Source organism: Cannabis sativa, chromosome 4 (assembly GCF_029168945.1).
Source record: "Cannabis sativa cultivar Pink pepper isolate KNU-18-1 chromosome 4, ASM2916894v1, whole genome shotgun sequence".
NCBI classification, from domain to species: domain Eukaryota; kingdom Viridiplantae; phylum Streptophyta; class Magnoliopsida; order Rosales; family Cannabaceae; genus Cannabis; species Cannabis sativa.
Window position 1 is genome coordinate 5,295,347 of NC_083604.1, and position 19,058 is coordinate 5,314,404.

General features: G+C 35.4%; 3 protein-coding genes across 7 annotated transcripts; 2 read left to right on the forward strand and 1 right to left on the reverse strand.

Moving 5' to 3' along the window:
- The first annotated feature begins 29 nt into the window (after positions 1 to 29).
- Positions 30 to 7,894, forward strand: LOC115714936 (uncharacterized). Of its 2 annotated transcripts, none has more exons than XM_061113194.1 (12): positions 30 to 669; positions 860 to 908; positions 1,585 to 2,031; positions 3,308 to 3,594; positions 3,674 to 3,880; positions 4,001 to 4,192; positions 4,307 to 4,381; positions 4,459 to 4,522; positions 4,644 to 5,742; positions 5,877 to 5,939; positions 7,240 to 7,314; positions 7,459 to 7,894. In XM_061113194.1, the coding sequence occupies exons 1-12, from the start codon at positions 256 to 258 to the stop codon at positions 7,502 to 7,504; spliced, it is 3,018 nt and encodes a 1,005-aa protein (XP_060969177.1). In that variant the 5' UTR covers positions 30 to 255; the 3' UTR covers positions 7,505 to 7,894. The 2 variants fall into 2 exon arrangements, with proteins under 2 accessions (XP_060969177.1, XP_060969176.1); XM_061113193.1 differs by having other exon boundaries at positions 69 to 669; positions 1,582 to 2,031.
- A 997-nt stretch (positions 7,895 to 8,891) lies between these two features.
- Positions 8,892 to 14,386, forward strand: LOC115714933 (beta-arabinofuranosyltransferase RAY1). Of its 4 annotated transcripts, none has more exons than XM_030643696.2 (6): positions 8,892 to 9,224; positions 9,559 to 9,899; positions 10,199 to 10,451; positions 10,545 to 11,318; positions 11,448 to 11,694; positions 11,802 to 14,386. In XM_030643696.2, the coding sequence occupies exons 1-6, from the start codon at positions 9,207 to 9,209 to the stop codon at positions 12,221 to 12,223; spliced, it is 2,055 nt and encodes a 684-aa protein (XP_030499556.2). In that variant the 5' UTR covers positions 8,892 to 9,206; the 3' UTR covers positions 12,224 to 14,386. The 4 variants fall into 4 exon arrangements, with proteins under 4 accessions (XP_030499556.2, XP_030499555.2, XP_030499557.2 ...); XM_030643695.2 differs by having other exon boundaries at positions 8,906 to 9,224; positions 10,539 to 11,318; XM_030643697.2 differs by lacking the exon at positions 8,892 to 9,224 and adding an exon at positions 9,225 to 9,463 and having other exon boundaries at positions 10,539 to 11,318.
- On the reverse strand, positions 13,829 to 17,958 carry LOC115714934 (inorganic phosphate transporter 2-1, chloroplastic). The gene is made up of 3 exons (XM_030643699.2): positions 16,885 to 17,958; positions 15,095 to 15,286; positions 13,829 to 14,901 (listed from the first exon to the last, which is right to left on the reverse strand). Exons 1-3 carry the CDS (start codon positions 17,623 to 17,625, stop codon positions 14,077 to 14,079), a joined length of 1,758 nt encoding a protein of 585 aa, XP_030499559.2. The 5' UTR covers positions 17,626 to 17,958; the 3' UTR covers positions 13,829 to 14,076.
- Between the last annotated feature and the right edge of the window lie 1,100 nt (positions 17,959 to 19,058).

Consider the following 19,058-nt stretch of genomic DNA (forward strand, 5'->3'; position numbering starts at 1 on the left):
TTGTAGGAAATAAAAAGAATTTAAAAAATGTTGATTAATTATGTAAGAAAAGAGAAAGGCCTCAATTAAAAAAAAAACCCACTAAAATCTACTCAAACTTGTTTCTTTCTCCCATTTCTGCAAACCAAAACCAAACACAAACCCTCCTCGGCTATCTCCCATGGAAACCGCCCAATCCCAATCCCAATTCTCATAGATTTTATTAACAACCAACGGTTTAACAGTAAACTTTCAACAACAACAACAAGAACCACCATGGATGCGTACCAACAACAACAACAACATAACTGGTACATGAGACCGCCACCGCCGCCGCCACAACAACCGCCGTCTTCGGATCCGTACCAGCAACAACAGCAGCTGCAACAGCCGCCGCCCAGGCCACCGGCACATCCTCAGGGCTCATGGTACCCCAACCAGAACCAATACCAGTACCAGCACCAGGCCCCTTCATCACACTCTCCCTCGCCTCCCCCACAGTGGGGCCCACCGCCACCTCCTCATCCACACTCCGACCATTACCCTCCTCCTGGTTCTTATCCTCCGCCTCAACACCATTATCCTCCGCACCCTGTCCATCAGAACCAGTTCGTTTCACCTCCTCCTCGGCCTCAGCTGGCTTCTTCACCTCATTTTCCTCCTCCTCATTCTTACCCTCAACCCAATCAGGTATTTATTATCTTTATTGCAACGTGTCTCTGTTCGGCGAAAAATCTTTAGGGTTTTAGATTATGGTTTTATCAATCTGTTGTTTTCGAATCTCCAAGTCTTTCTGATTAACAAGATGGTGGCTTTAGGCCTGGCATTCAATTATGTATACATAACCTTTCTTTTCTCTTTTATTTGTTACATTTTGTAGGAATGGGGGAATCCTAATTGGGCGCATCAGCAAGGTTGGGAACATCAAGGTTAGTTCTTGTTACATTTCCGTTTGAACTTCCGTTTCCCCTGCTGCCCGGGATTTACATTGGCTTAAAATCAACACTCAAACATTATAATATAAATATGTTGTGTTGTAGATTTGTGTAATTCAATCAAGATTGTAAAATTCTAGGGTATCAAGATTAATGAGCCACCCTTCTGGACCATTCAATGTAGAACTAGGACACAAAAATTACAGTCATTTGAGCTTCCTTTGAGTTAAAGGCACTGAGTAAAGATAGATTATACAAGTATTTTCCTTTCGTTTAATGACCGGCTGTGTGGTGATTGTACTCTGTGAACTTGAGAGGCATTTGTTGTTTTGAGACCTGATGATTTAATAGGATGTTAAGCTGTTTACTACTGCAGATCATGTTGTGTTGTCTTGGCGATACTTTTGCATTCAACTCCAACAATTGAGGCTATCATAATATTTATACAGACATTAAAATTGGGTATCATCAGTTGTGCATGCTAATTAATTAAAGGCTGTCATATTGAGAGTCGAACTCACAGTAATGATCAGTGTTTTGATAATATTTTGCAGTTCGCTTCTTTTGTTCCCTACTAAGTTGTTCTTGATTCAATTGTTTTTTCACTGTTTGAGGTCAACTTTTTATTTTTAATTACAGATTCACTTTTGTGTTATTTACTTTATAGCAGTTGGCCATAGTAATGAAGAAGATTGGGCTGCCAAGGCGAGAGCATGGGCAGATGCTAAAACAGCAATGGATAATCAGCATCAACAATCTCAGCATACAGCAGTTGAGAGACCGGAAGATCAAAGCCATTACCAAGACCAATATTCTCACTCTGTTCAGCCTCATTATGCAGAAATGCAACATCAGTCTATGCCTACATCTAACTATCAACAGGTTCAACAGCCTCAAGCTCCAACTGCACCGTTTCCTCGGCCACCATTAGCTCAGTCCTCACAGCCTCCTTCCGTCAGCTCTGATTCTACTTATGTTCCAGAGGGACATCTTCACTCTGTTAGAGATGGAACGCCACCTGCAGATTCAAATGCTATGCTTCAACGCCATGGAAATCTACCTATAAGTCCATCTGTTCATCAGCAGGAGGTACCTTCTAGTTATTCTTCTGTTACAGGTAATGATTTACATAATATAGAAATTGCATGTGAAACCTCTGGTCCAGAGCTGCTATCTTGGCATTTGCTTTGATTACTAATTTGATGTCGTAGTCCTATTGTTCATAACAATATGTAACTGACCTTCTCTATATAACATTGTGATTATTCTTCTGAGTGCTTAATCAATTGATTTGTACTTATAGTTGGTATTAATGATTCCCTTCTCAAACTCTTTAGAACTCATAAGTAGCTGTTCCTATTGTTTTCATTATTTGATACCCAGAAATCTTCCAAACTCTATAGCGGGTTCAAGTTCCTCTTAGCAATCGTTATCATTTCTAAATTTTTAATGTGGTACTATATAAACATCACTTGTTTTCAGAGTTCTAAATATGCCTATTTTTACCTTATATATTTTTATATTTGAAAGGTGTTTTTTTCTTCCCTAATTCTAATCTATCCTTTTGTTTCTTTCACACCATTTCTCTTATCGTAACATCAGTAGTAGTGCTTGGATTCGATCCATTTGCCGAACCGTAAAATAATTTAATGTTTCTCCAACACATTCATTCACATGAATACTTTTGATTGTAATGTATTGTATGAACTCATTGCTGTGCAGGTCAAGAGTCCCCATCTAGGCTTTTATTAGGAAGGGTGAATTTACTATTTAGCGATGTAAAAGTAGTCTTATGTAATGCAATAATCATTTTTGTCAGGCTAAACTAAGATATACATTCCTGATATGATATTGTAATTTGATGTCACGTTTAACAAATTGTGTGGAGACAGAGTGACAGTTTCTTATTACTAGATTGCATGTTATACAGGTTTCTTTTCATCGAAGGTAAGCCTTCTTTTGTTTAGATGTTTAATACAGACAGTTGGCTGCGTTTTTGCTAGATTGCAAATTATACAGGTGTCTTTGCTTTGGGGATGAGGCATCTTTGTTTAGAATCTTTAGATGCTTTATACACAGCCATTAGCTATTGAAGGATATGAATTATATATTTTTAGTTTTTGTTTCCTACCTATTGCTAGAAAGGCTATAAATTGATTCTTTCTTTTGTACAGTGTTAGTGAGTGTTTCCTTTGTCACACTTTTTTCCTCATTAATACAAGTTTTGTCTCTTATAAAAAACAAAAAGAAAAAAAGGAAAGTGCTACCTTGCTGACAATTGAAAATTGATTTTGCTTTTCTCTATCTTGGTGGCCAGTTTGAATCAGTATCATCCATGGGTTTCCTTTTTCCATTAATTTTTAAATTGTACTATTTTTCTGACTGGTTGGCAGGAAGCAATGGGGTTATTCCTTTTTCATACTCGTCATCTCAGCAAGGACAGCAGCATATGCAACCACCTCAGGCTATGCCTCTTGCCGACCAGCCTTTAGAATTTATGCCCAGATTCAATCGTGACGATCCACATATGCAGTCCAACTATGCTTATCATGATTCAGTTGGACCGGTAAGAGGGATGGACACTGTTACCACAGTGCATTCTATGAACAGTTGGACAGCCCCTGTTGCACCTGGTGTGGGTTATCCTCCTATTGCTCCAGTTCTGCCGTCAGGGCCTCAGGTACTAATTTGAGTTACATGAAGTTGTACTTTAACTTTCAGGGCTTATCAGTTAGTAATTACTGACAATTTTCATCCAGCAACACAATCCTGCACTAGCTGTGCCTTCTTCTGTTTCTGGGCATGCTGCACATCCATTTAGTAGTTTTCCTGTATCAGGCCTTCAGCCAACTATTCCATCTGCTGCTCCCCCGTTTGCCCACAGTGCAGGAAATTCACTTCACCCTTCAACAGCCTTTTCTGGTGATGCCTACGGAATTCCAAGTATTTCTGAACGTCCTAAAAAGGTACGTTTCTCAGTATTTCAGAATTTTGTTCGTTAGAATATTGATAATTCTCTATTTATATATTATGTTTTGGAACAAATCCACAACTGTCTCAGTTTTATGTCATAAAATTTGATCCAGGCTTCAGTTCCTAATTGGCTGAAAGATGAAATAAAGAAAGCAGTAATCACAAGTTCGTCTATGGATCATGCCAAGGAGGAGACACAATCTATTGAGGATGAAGGTTTTGACAATTCTGTTGGGAAGGGGGAGCAAGCGGATAGCAAAAGCATTGATTCATCTAGATCAACTGAAGAAGATGAGGATGATGAGGTTTAGCTCTTTTTTGTGGTTGTATCGTCTTTATTTATTTTTTTAGTGGTTAAGTTGCTGTTATACCATTGTATAATTTTGTGCTCATGTCATAAAAATGTTTGATCTATGTAGGATTATGTGGAGGCAGCTAGAACTGCAGCAATTAACCATGAAATAAAGCGTGTGCTAACTGAAGTTTTGTTGAAGGTTGCAACTCTGAGCAAGCTATGTTTTCTTAACCAACTTCACACTGTTACAGTTTTAATGGGTACCTTTATTTGTAGGTAACTGATGAGGAGTTTCATGAGATTGCAACAAATGTTCTCAATGAAGATCCAACAGTTGAAGGTTAGTTTGTCATGAATTCTAGGTTTTTCTATGGCTTATTGTATATTTCAATGATAGTTGGTACATTATCATAATACCCTTGAAATTCATTCTGTTTAAATGACAAATTTTATATCTACAGTTGATAAGGAGATTGTCCCCTCAACCTCAAACCACAGGGTATCTCCATCTCCGTCTACACTTCCATCTAACAAGGCAACCACAAAGATCATAATCCCGGGCAAATCCAAGGAATACGAGAGTGAAGGCGTTGAAAAGTCCAGTTTTAGTTCCCCTGGAGATGTACTGGGTCTTGGCAGTTATGCTACTGATGATGACGATGATGATGGTGGTGGTGGTGATGAAATTCAGAGCCCTAGCTTGTCAAATTCCAGGAAAAAGGATCTTCGACATTCAAATTTTGAAAAATCTTCAGAAGACAAGCATGATGTTGGTGCAAATGGCAGTTCGATAGCCCAAGCTGAAGAGCCCAACAAAAAGCAGAAAATTTTGGAGAGTGAGACAAGTAAAGCGATCTCATTTGAGCCTAAATATAGTAACACTGATGCTATTACAAGTTCTAATTCTGATAAGAACAGAAAAAATGAAAGTAATGCTGGTGGAAGTGTACCAGATGATATCAATGTTTCTAGATCAAAAAATACAGTTGATGTAGGTGGATATGACCTTCCTGAAGATGATGAGAATGTGATGAAAACATCAAAAGATAATAACCAGGTTAGGCAAGTCAGGATAAAAGCTGAAAAGAATGATAAACATGACAGTAAGAGGAGTTCTACGAAAGGTTTTGAAAAGAAGGAAGAGAGTGATAAGAGGACAGATGGGAAGGGCAATGGTAATCACAAGAGGCATGATGAAAGGCACTCGAGGAAGGAGAAGACAGCTGAACGGAAAGGATCTAAAGAAAAAACCAAAGATCAAAGCAATAAGCCCTTAGCGCCGGAATCTGAGTCGAAGAAAAGGTCTTCTCATGTTAATACCAAGGAGGATAGAAAAGAAACAGAGAGGCAACATAAAGCTGGTGCTAAAGAAGAAAATAACAGAAAGCACGAGCATACCAGGGAAAAGGAGAGCGAGAGATCAAGGCATAAACATGCTAGTGATTCAAGCAGGCACAAGAGAAGACGTTCGACCTCTGTTAGTAGGGGTAGAAGCAGCAAGGACAACTCAGTTCACCGTGATAATGATTCTAGTGATGAAGCCTCTAATGATTCAAAGAGGTTTGATTTGTTATAGTAAAATATTTTTGTTTTTCTTTACTTTTTCTATTTTGGGCTGGGCTGGGGAAAGGTAAAAAAGAGGGAATCTCTCCCTTCACCCTACTTTTACCTAAATTGGGCTCCCCTTGCTGCAGGAAGTTGCCTTCAAGGAGACGTAACTTGTCACGCTCCCCCTCACCTGGAAAGTCTAGAAGAAGGTACTTTTTATGAGAGTTTCATTGTTTTTACTTTTTCTCCCAGGTTTTTATTGTGTCCTGTTGTGTGTGAACTATAAAGCTCTAAAAAAAGAAATGACAGTGATAAGGAGGTTTCAACTTATGCTCCTAATAATTACATATCTTCCACAAACGTTATGATAATCACTCAATGAATCTTAGTTGTAAGTAGTAATAGGCATTCTTTTGTCAGCTTTAAAATGATTTAGAATGATAACTCTAGCAATTTAGCTTTGTTTATGTAATGACTACCCTAGAGGGAAGGGATTGGGTAACTCAAATGGAACAGGTATGCTGTTTGTTCCCACAGGTTACTCAAAATATTTTAGGGTTAGACTGTAAGGCTAGAAAGAATAATATGTAAGTGTAACGGCTAATACATATTTTGAAATGTCTAATGATCAGTCAAATGCTTATAGCTATTCCTTTTCTCTGAACCAAGCGAATTCCTTTTGCTTAGTCCACCATTACAGCCAGGAGAATCTTTTTTCTTTTTATTTATATTATATTATTGATTGACAGTAGTTTTTTGCAATAAAAAAAAATTAGTCAGGAGCAAGAAACTAACCACATTGAAAAGGAACGGAGATAATATTGTTTAATGCTTGTAGACTTAAGATAGTTGGATGCACTTCCTTTCCTCCAATGTTTCTTGATTCCCTTACCATGCTTATGGTGTAATTATTAAGTTGTGGCTAAATGAGTTAAGGTCATTATCTATGTTACACTTGTTAAATTTTCCAGTTATGCATTCGGAGATTGGAAATAAGTTAGCTGATGCTTCCTGGTTTTGATTATGGTTAAATACTATTGTGAAAATCATCTTGCAATTTGTACTTATACTTGCTAATTGTTTGATTCAACATTGTTGTTTCTGCGCCTCTAAAATACATTTCATAATTCTTTGCTAGACACAATATTTCAAGTAGATACTCACCATGTTTTGCATTTCAACAATAAATTGAATAAACTATTTATGTAGCAGGGTGTTGACAAACACTGGTTCAGGTTTGTACTTGTAGTAAAATTAGAAATTCAGGACATATAATCAGACTTTTTTTTTAAAAAAAAAAAACTTAAGATTTTTTTTATTTCCTTGGCTGGGTATTTCAAGCAGTGGTTAATTGTTTAAGTATGGGAGTGCGTAGTTGATTTTATATATTTCAATTTTTCAACATTAGAAGCAGACTAGGGTTTGCTTGTTGAGCAGTTGTCTTAACAAGGCTGGTCATCTTTTATAAACCATCTCACCATATCAGTATATGGGTGTTTCTATTTCTAGACAAGTTTCGCGGTCTCCACATAGCAAGCATTCTCAACGCAGGCATTCTCCCTACTCTTCTCTTGATTCCAAAAGGTAATAATGCTATGAAAACTTCAAGCTGTCTTACGTTTTTGAGACATGCTACTACTAATGAGCAATTCAGGTGAAAGTGCAGGGCTTTTGCATCTTCAATTATCATTGTCATCTGGCTTATTGACTTTGCTAAACTTTTTGTAGGGAAAAGAAATCAAGGTCCAAATCACCTAGTCGACGACGGAGATGATTGGAAAAAGGAATGTTCCTCAGGTCCTACTGTATGGGGTGCCCCGGTCAACAGCAATAGATAAAGAGAAAGTGATGCTTCAGGTCATATCGAATGTGATAGCGAGTTTATATTGCATCACACAGAAGCTGTGGCTACCAAGTAATGTAGTAAATTTTGGTTTATCTCGTCTTTAAGGGTTTAACAATTTATAGTTGTGACAAGTAATGTATGATGTACAATCCGAAAAAAAGAATCAAAAGGGGCTGTTGTTTTTCTTCTCTTGTATTTTTAACTCCCTTTTTTATGTGAACATTTGCTGTTGAAAGTGGTCCTAAAACAGAGATGTATGCATTCATTGTCAAGTTACAATATGATTCAGGCAACCATTGGCCTTTTCCTGAAATTGAAGTCAATATTTGGCAGCTCAGCTCAGCTCAATCATCCCCAAATTTCTTGCTCCTGGTGATGACCCTTTGGACTAAAATGATTCAATGTTAGTCATCCTAAGTTGTAGAGTGAGACATCAGTTTTTTTTTTTAATGACATATCAACTTCATTGAATGAATTAGCATTCTGAATACAAAAAATGTAAGAGTTCACCAGAAATAATTACAACATGATGAAAAACTATTCAAAATTTTTTATTTCTGATTTCTATTGTATTTATATATTTATTTAGCTTGCTACACCCAAAAAGGAAAAAAGAAAGAAAGAAGATGAGACAAAAAAACCCAATATATTTGTTTGTTACAAGATGAAAAACTCTATCATAAATAAGATTATTTTTTCTTTAATTATTTTAAACAATGTGTTTTGTTTTCTTCCCCAAAATGTCACTTTGCTTTATTTGTTTGTATATTTTTTAGTTTTTAATGATCTGCCAGTTGTAACCAGGAACTGGTCCAAGCAAAACAAATTAACAAACTCTTTAACAAGACAAGGGTTGTTATTTAAGATTAATAACTGCTATTTCTTTTTGTCAGTTAAGTTTTGTAATTTTTATTTAAATAAACTGAAATCATATTAAATTCAATTGGACAAGTGATTCAATCCAATGGTAGAGAAAAATAAACATTTCCTTTTTCTTTTTTAAAGCTCGTTATAATTTTTTCCTAATGGAATCTTTCATTGTTATAGACTTTTTTTATAGTAGACCTTTATTTGGTTATTTATTTAATTTTGTGGACTGTTTTGGGAAAAATGTCACTTTGCTTTTCTTTGATTAACACTTGAAAAATAAAACTGAAAAAAGTGGACAAAAGTGAATTAAATGAAATGAGAAGAGGGTAATAAATAATTAATACGAACTTTAATTTAAAGTAAATAATAAATTAATATACAAATAATAATAATAATAATAATAAAAAAGAGAGAAAAGGCCGGGATTGCTTTTGTCGGCAACTTAAGCATTTAACAATGGAGTCGGTTGCTTTGACTTTAGAACCAACCCCCTACATACTACAAGCTCGTTTTCTCTCTCTATCTCTCTCTCTACGTTAATGTCTGTAACATTTTCAGTGACAAAGCAAAAGGTAGAGTAAACTGTGTGTGAAAACTAAGATTAGAAAAAATTATATATTTTTCAGTTCGATATTAGTAAATATAATAACAATAATTTAATAAAAAACAAAGCTTGAAAATGAGGTGAGGTGTGCATGACGACAGCGGTCTCACATGGAAGCCTCACGACTCTGCCGCCTTACGCGTCTTGGTGGTGTTGATGGTACCGCTACTTAGAGTGCGTTCGTTATTCGTGCAATTCTCTCTCTTTCTCTCTTTTTTTTAATGTTATTTTTATTTTCTTTTCAGTTAAAGTTTCTTCCTTTTATAATGTCATTTCATACTTAACATAACTATACATACGCTTATGTACTATATGGTCCTATACCATACTAACCATCTCACCATTCTTCTTATAAAACATTATGAACTTTTCTCCATATCATTCTTCTAATTCTCATAGATCACACAATGAAGGTTATTTCTTTCTTTCTTATGCACTTTATTACTTAAAAAAGGGGTCTTTTTTGTATTGCATTGTAGCTAAGCTTATGTTGTTTTTGGTTTGACAGGCCTCTCGGGTGGGACTATGGTCGATTTGGCTATCTGGGTTTTTGTTGATTGTTCTATCTTTCTATTCCATTCAAAGGTTACCGCCAGTTATAGATCAGAAAACTAAGTCCACACTCAGTCAAAAGGGGTTTCGTCATGTGGGCAATCCTAAAATCACCATATTCTCAGCTCCTAGTCCTTTTATGGGATCTGTTGCTGCTAAGCAGAGCCTAGCTATTCGTTCATGGCTTGCTTTATCATCACAGATTACAGTTGTTCTGTTTAGTCAACACTCTTCTGTTTTTTCTTTTGCAGAAGCTTTTGGTTCCCGGGTTTTGGTTGAACCCAACATTGATTTTACGTAAGTTTTCATTAGTTATTAGTTTTTCTTATTCTTCTATGCTAGTTGGTAAATTACTTTAAGAGTTTTAGGTTGAAAGTAATGATCTTTACTTTGGTTGCCAGTGTCGGTAGATAAAGATATTTACTTACAATCACGAAGCTTTACTTTGCTAATTTGTAATTGGAATATCATTAGAAAGAAAAAAGCTTTTAGCAAAAAATTAAGTTATTCAATTCAATTTGAGTTATAGTTCATCATTCATGACAATGTGGTTAGTAAGTTCCAGTCTACATGATCTGTTTCTTTCATGTTTCCAGATTCCTTGGAACACCATTCTTTCATTCCATGATGTCAAGAGCATATTCATTCAGGTCGGACATTTCAGTTGTGGTCCATTCTGAAGCTCTTCTCTTTCCTGACTTCATTTCTACTCTGAATGATGCTTATGAGCTTGAAAATGATTGGCTACTAGTTGCATTGTTGAGAAATGTATCCCATTTCCCGTTCTACTTAGACGAGGATGGAAAGCACTGGAGAAGAGAGAATGGAAAAATGATAAGAAGCCAGGAGGTATGATTATGAAAGAACATCTTCAGAATGAAAAGTTGATGGTCCCTTCAAAACAAAAGCCATTGAAATTGTTCTCTCTTTCCAAAGTTGCAGGAGTTCATACTCGGTCAAAATTGGCAGCAGATTCCCTGCGAAGAGAGAAAGCTTATGGCATGGAATAGTGGAGATCTTCCATTACATTCAGGAGTTCTTCCTCCTTTCCTATATGGGAGAGGAGTTCATGATAATTGGGTGATTAATGAGGCCTCATCATCAGCCTTCAGGTTTGTGTTTGATGCTAGCTTGACCATCTCTAGCTTTTATCTAAATGATCGAGAAGATAAGTCTTATGGGGCTATTGGAGATTCCAATGCTCTTACTTATGAAAACAGAAGCTGGGAATATGTTGGCAATTCTAAATTGGGGATGTTATATGGATCACTGTTTTACCAAAATGCCAAGTATTCTGAACTGGTGAAGCTTCTGAAATGTGATGGGCAACATTTTTTTTTCGACACAAGAAAGAACACTTTTCATCCATTTCGACATCAGAGTGCACCGATCTTAGGAAAAGGAAGGAGTTTTCGATCCTGGAGGAGGAAGAAGAAAAAAAGTGATTGTCTTGATTCCCTGAAACCTCTAAAGAAAATGTTAAATTGCTCTTTGATGAATCCAATGAGGCTTCCTGAATCAATGGACTTTCAATTCTCCTTAGAGTCACTTCTTCCAATGATGGCAGACAGGAATAAGACAATTGTGCTTGCAGTTGCCGGGTATAGTTATAAGGACATGCTCATGAGCTGGGTTTGCAGATTACGCCACTTGCAGATGCCAAATTTCATTGTTTCTGCTCTTGATGAAGAAACATATCTGTTCTCTATCTTGCAAGTACTACTAGCTGCTTCATTAACTATTTAATTTTTTACTTAACATGTTCACTCATTATATTTCCTGCTTCAATTGATGCAATTTTCTTGATTGTTTAAACTTTATTAAAGATTTTATTTTTGTTGTTAGGGCCTGCCTGTCTTTAGGGATGTGTTAGCTCCAAATGAGATAAGCTTCAACAATTGCCATTTCGGAACAAAATGCTTTCAGAGTGTGACTAAGGTGAAGTCTAGAATGGTTCTTAAGATACTTAAATTGGGTTACAATGTTATTCTTAGTGATGTTGACGTATACTGGTTTAAGAATCCATTGCCATTTCTTTATTCTTATGGTCCTGCTGTTCTGATGGCTCAGTCTGATGAATACAAAGAAACAGGTACTTAAACATCTTTAGTGTCTCCCTTTTATGCAAGAATGGAAGTTGTCTTCCATCATTATGTACATTATATTAGAACTTTCTGTTCTAACTTTTTGTTTATGCAGGACCGATTAACTTACCAAGGCGATTGAACTCTGGATTTTACTTTGCTTTCTCTGATGGTTCAACGATTGCAGCCATGGAAAAGGTAGTGAAGCATGCTGCAAATTCAGGCTTGTCAGAGCAGCCAAGCTTTTATGATACACTATGTGGAGAAAATGGATCCACTCGCCTGGGAGATAACAAATGCTTGGAACCTGAATCAAATCTGACTGTCTATTTCTTGGACAGAAACCTTTTTCCGAATGGTGCATACCAAGGCCTTTGGAAGATGAAAAATGTGACAGCAGCCTGTGCTAAAATGGGATGCTTTGTTCTCCATAATAATTGGATCAGTGGAAGGCAGAAGAAGCTAGAACGCCAGGTGTTTTCAGGCCTATGGGAGTATGATATGGGCACAAGGATGTGCCGAAAAAGCTGGCATTAGTCTAAAATGTTGATCTTTGAGTTGGTGCTTCTATATCTTCTAGTGACTGACTTTGGTTTTCACTTTTCGCTTTCCAAAAGATAGAGACCATTTTTTGTCTCATGAAGAACTTCGGTTTCTCCACCCTTATTGTTCAAAACAAGTAAACAAAGTTTAAACAGCCGGCCATATATAAACAAAAACAGTGGAGAAGGTTGATTAGCTTTGACATTCACCTCTTAACTAATAGAGAAAACTACCAATATTAGGTGAGTTTACTGCTATGAAACAATTGGTTCAGACAAACTGTTATTTGCAGCTATGCTGATCAAGCTTGCTAAGTTATTTGGGCTTTACTGGAAATCCAACAGAAAAAAGGAAACCAGAAAACTGCCTCTTCTCATTAAAGATTGTGAAGAAAAGAAAGAAGAGGAAAATTCAATGCCAGTCCCCCTGAGCTTTAAGGATATATTTGTGAGGATAGTTCATCCAGGTGGGCGAGAGGAGTGGTACCCGTCTGCACTTACAGCATTTCAATTGTTGGAAAAGTATCCTGGAAAGTGTGTTGCCCGGCCTGAAGTTTTCAAGAATCCACATGAATCCCTTTTATGGCCACAAGAAAAGCTCTTGCCGGGTCAGAAATATCTCATAATCCCAACTTCAACTGTACAGAAACTTATGCGAAAACATCCAGAGAAATTGAAAGGAAGAGGTGATGATGAGGAGATGCGGGATGTCAAAATAACCGATTCAGGTAAAACTAATTTTGATGAATCTGCTTCCTCTGCAAAAGAATTATATGCTTCCAAAGAAAAGTTGTCTAGAAATTTATTAGTAAAAGGCATAAGAAAAAGGAAGCCTTTTGTACCTCCACTTCCAAAGTCAAGAGCATACAGAGGACCCATGTGGGAACCAAGCTTAACTTCTGTACAAGAGCTTTCTCCATGATTTTGGTTCTATCTGGTAAGTACTAAGTAGTTTGATTGCTTTGTCACACTGCAATAAAATGATAATGGACTGTTTCCACTATGCAGTGCTAATAGTTTCAACTACCTGCTGTCAAATTTATCCTATATTATGTCTACAATTTTTCTTTCTTTTCTGTTTTGTTTTGTTTTGTTTCGCGAGTTCACAGACTTTTCTCAGTAGACAGCATGTTTTGTACAAGAGGGTATAGAGAATCATTGGGTTGCAGTAACCATGTGTTCTTATTTCTTTTCTCACTGAATAATGATTAATCAGAAACTGTTGTACTTCATTTGAAAATATGTAGCTTCCATTCTAATCTGGCCAAGAATTCAGTAAAAAACATAAATTATTCATGTCTCTTTAGGTTTCAACAAGAAAATTTTAGAAGCCATCGTACAGATATCCCAACAAAGAATGTGGGAACAACCTGATAAGGATTAACAAAAAGTATATTCCACCCTTTTAATCTTCTATTATATAAATTTGGTATATATTAGTTGTAAGAATATTATTGTACCACACAAAGACAATATTATATTAGGAACTTCTGCTGTTTTGTTCTTTACCACGTATCTAGTTAAGCAGATTTCACAACAAAACAACGAGTCCAGTCCTTGCATGCATGCATACATATCTTCCAGAAAATCTCAAACACACTTTCCATAATTATAAATTTCATTAGGTACTAGAAATGATAAGAGGAAAGGATGACTGAAAAAGCTAGACAGGAATTAAGTTAAAAATTACTTTGGTTCCTGATAACATAGATTTCCAACAGAGGAAATCATACTTACCAAATGAAAAGGAGAAAAAAAAAAGAATTGGTTGGAAAAAAAGGTGGATATTTTTCAATTATCCACGTTGCATATGATGTCCATCACTCCAATGTTCAAACTTGTATAAACTCATAAAACAGAAGGTAAAATCTTGGTCAAGATCCATGTGTAGATTACAGAAAACAATGCACCGGCTGGGATAGTTATTGCCCAAGAAAGGACAATCTCTTTCACAGTTTCTGATCTCACATTGTTAAGTCCTCTGGCAAACCCAACTCCCATGACTGCACCCACCAAAGTATGTGTGGCTGAGATTGGTAGCCCCAGTTTTGAGGCGAATAGAACCACCGAGGCTGCAGCAAACTCAGCTGCGAACCCTCTAGTTGGTGTTAGCTCTGTAATCTTCTTTCCAATAGTTGCTATAACTCTGTAACCCCACATAGTAAGCCCAGCAACGATACCAAAACCTCCCCATGCAAGAACATCCATGGGAATAACAATTTCTGTTCCACTGCTACCGCCGTGGAGTATAGAAAGGGCAGCAGCTAAAGGACCTATGGCATTGGAGACATCATTTCCGCCGTGAGCAAATGACATGAAGCAGGCTGAGAGGATTTGCATGTATCCAAACACACCGTAAACTATCTTCAGTTGGGTACCCTTTGGACCAGCTATGTCAGAGAGAAATCCTATAGACTTGTTTTGTGAGGAGTCCTCTTTGGACTCTTCTTCTGATGAGTGCGCCTTTTCTATGAGAGGACCAAGCTGTTTTCGGATGATTCTATCAACTAAGACTGCTCCTGCGGTTCCACAGGCTAGAGCCTGAGCCAAAGCCACAGGAAAAGTCTTGCTTAGTGGAAAGGCTGCAAATGAGATTCCTGTAACTCCCATGAATACCGCAATTGGTGCTGCAGCTGCTGCAGCTTCTCCGGGATTATGAGCACTGTATACAAACTGGGAATGAAAGAAAATTAAGAAAGACATCAATAGGATTAGAAAGTATCTTATTTTTAAGGCTTTGTTACTTTTCAAGTCTTAGGCATGGACTTTGTACATTGCCATAGGAAAATGCGTTGTACATTCCTAAAGTTCCTTCCAAACCGTTTATATCTTCATGAACAAATTAATGGAATAGAAAACAACATACCCTTCGGATGCATTTATAAACGAGAAACGACACAGCTGCCCCCATTAATGGCGAGATAACCCACGAAGAAGTTACCCTTGCCAAGGAACTCCAGAAGACTGCACCAGATCCTCCATAGACAAGTCCAAATCCAACCATTGATCCTACTATACAGTGTGTAGTAGAGACAGGCCACCCGAAATATGATGCTACCTAGATCAAAATTAAGACACTGATTACTTCAAACAAAAACTCTAAGAAATACTTAAAGATGTTTTGGATTTCTACATGATATCAAATAAACCTTCTCTATATTTGATTAAGTAAAACAATGTTTTTGTTAACCCTTTTTGCAGGATCAAATTATGTATATTTGTCTATTAAGATATTCAAATAGCCTTGTTCTTAATCCTTTTGCAACAGATTGTTTCTCAAACTAGCCTGCAATTTAGCATCAAATCCTTCATGTTTTAACTTCTTTATTATATTCTACACTAACAAAGATATGTAATTGATTTTTTGCATTGGGACTTCGTTATTAACTAACCATTTTGTCTTAAGTGGGATGTTAACAGTTGAAATTAACAAGGGCCAAAGGAATAAAAAATAACGTTGGTCAAATGAAGATAGGCCAAAAGCACAAGTAACTGCATTGCACCCAATTATAAACGAGTTTCTAGTGTAATGTTGTTTATTATAATCCAAGGCAAGCAGGCATTGAAAATTTGCAACAAACCAACTTTTGTGTGATTTGTTTAAAGTTTCTCCCAAATCAACAATATATATAATATAAATATTTCTTTGCATGCTCACTTTATGATATTATGGGTGCCTAGCATGTAAAATCAGATGTAGCAAAAGGTGGAGAACATCATGGATTAACAAAACTAGGTTTTGCTAATTTTGGTTTTGTACGAGAAGTATGACTAGTTTTAGTTTTGTAAAGTGTTGTACGGATAGTTTTGATTTTGTATGACCAATATGGTTTAATAATAATAAAAAAAAAAACATTAGATATACTGTAGACACTTTTAGCAATGGAGACAAGCACAAATAAGTCTTAGTCTTTACATCATAGAATTATGTGTGACAATATTTTTATAAGTTTTTTGTATTTAATTAAATAATTGATATTAATCATTTTTTTCTTCTTTATTTTGTAGGTGTTTTATTGGTGGGATAGAAGTCACAACTCTCAAGTTTGAAGTTTTCTTTTTTAATATTAAGATTTTATGGTCTAGTTCTGCCGTATTTCTGTATGCCCATAGGATAAACAATGAATTTTTATAGATGGAAGAAAATCTTCCATTTTTTTTTGCGTAATGTAGCTACCTTTGTAATTTTAACTTTGGTTTTTCTAAAAAAAAAAACAATAACAAAACTAGGTTTGCTTGACAAAGAATTACTATTTTGTTCTAAATAATTACTAAATTGGATATTTGTTTAATCCGATAATTTCATTAACTGCATAATTAAAGATGATTAAAGTATACTAATTACACTCTTTAATTCTGATTACTATTTAATTTGAAATTATTACTAAATATTAATTATCATGTAATTATAAACTATTTTCTAAACATAACAATACAAATTATGATTTGATATCCAAACACAAATAAAATGTAATCACTACATGTGTATATAAAATAGATATCCAAACAATGTAACACAACACATTATTAGTTGATTAAGATTTAATTTTTCATGCTTTTGATCGATCAATAATCCTATTAACTATACCAGAACCATCATTAAACTTTTCACAATACAACAATTGAGTTTCTAAAAATGAAAACCACAGTGTATACCTGGAGCCAAGTTCCAGCAGCAGCAAGAGAAGACAGCAAGCCAGCAAAGAGCAAAGAATCCTTGCCCTGAAACACATTAGCAACAAGAATACCTTTCTGCATAGTATTAGTAACATGTGTTCCCATCAACAATGCCCCTGAGAACTCCAACACCCCAGCAGTCAACACAGCTTGCCTAAGACTCAACGCCCCCGAACCCACCGAAGTTCCCATGGCATTAGCCACATCATTGGCCCCAATATTCCAAGCCATGTAAAATCCAAACAAAAGGGTGGCATAAGACAACATTTTGGTCTTCAAGGTCAGACCTTGAGCCAGAGTTTTCATGAACAAGGGTAGAGTCAGAGCAGCAAAGGCTATGCATATGGAAATGGCTTTAGCAGTGTTTGAAGATATGTGAAAAGCTTGAGCCATTCCTGGCAAGTTATCTTCTTTTTGTTCTTCTTCAACTTCTTTGACATGGTTATGATGATGATCGTTGAGGGTTATTCCTTCTTTATGTTCTTCCCCACCTTCAGCTTCTGCAAAAGAGGATAAACTAGCAAAAGTGTGAATAAAGTTTGAGCTTTTAAGCCTCAAATTTGGGAGAAATGGTTTGTAAGGCTTGAATGAACTGATTTCTTTTCTGGGCAATTGAGTTTCATGGCAGAAAAGAGAGTAACGATGCTTAAGAAGATAGAAATGGTGAGTTTCAATGCTTGTAGTGTTTTTTGAAGAAGATAAACAGAAAGAGGGAGTCATATTCTTAAGGGGAAGAGAAGGAAAGGAGATTAGTAATGGTGTTATTCAACAACTGTAATCTTAACCATGGAGTTTGGTGAAGGAGAAAGAAGAGTAGAAGTAGTAGGTGGTTGTAGAAAAATGGAGGACTGTACATATTTTCCTTTCTCAAATGGATTATACTTTTGTTTTAATTTTTTTTTTTTAAAAAAATAAAAATTGAATTTTGATTCTATTTTTTCTGGGTGGAGAGGAAGAGAGGGTGAGAATGGATTTGGCTGATTGCAAAATCGATTGAAATGAGTGGTTGTCGTAGATTTTGGGAGGGACTTTCTCAGTCCATTAATTCTTAATTATATATTTTGAATTTATAAAAAAAAAAAATACAAAAAGAATACCATATCCATTTTAAAGAATGTGACTCATAATTTGGACAAACGTATGGCAATCTTGTAATTACACGTTTAAAAAGATTCAATGTAAAACGACATCGTCTTAGTAATATTTTGACTACCTTTCTTAAAATAAAAATAAATATATATATATATATTTTTTTTTTGACAATAAACTTTTATTGAAAATACTCAAAAGTTTATACATAGAGAAAAGATGAAAAATCATCTATCCAAACTAGTTTATCATCCACCCTGAGTGCACGAACTGCTAATTCATGTGTACAATAAACATGAATCAGAGATGTCCCAGGAAAACTGGATAGCAAACTAGCAAAAAAATCTAGGAAAGATCCTACTTTAAAATAAAGAAGAAGGATCTCCTAGAATATACAGTAATTGAAAATAATCAACTAGACTCAAAAGATTTATTAAGTAGTCCAATGCAAGAGACCAATCCAGTGCAACCACTAAAGCTACATAAATTTAGCTTCTGCTAATCTGCTGTGAACCTCCCTACAAAACCAAAGAAAAATAAATAATAATTAGAACATATTATACCAATGAAAATAATAATAATAATAATAATAATAATAATAATAATGTAATAGATAAAATAAAAAAAGATAGAAACTTATCTCCAATTGGAATACTTGTAGAGATCTTGTTCAAACTCGTTAAATTTTTGCCAACTCATCCAAAACATAAAATCTTACGTAATAAACTAACATAACATAATAATATCACCCTACAAAATAATACAACAATATATAAAAAATACTAACAATATTAAAACAAATAAAAAAAATTTATTAAAAGAAAAATTGGATAAAACTTAACGACATAAATGAAAAATTATAAAAGTGTAATAAGAAAACGAAAACTAAAATAAAATCTTCAAGACTAAAAACTGAAGCAAAGTATATTTTTCGCAGCATTTGAGTTTATATTTTATCCTCTATCCAACCACTAAATTAAAACTATATTTGAAAATATTAAATATAAATCACCAATTGAAAAATAAATGATAATTATAAATAATTGATAAATAAAATAATTAAT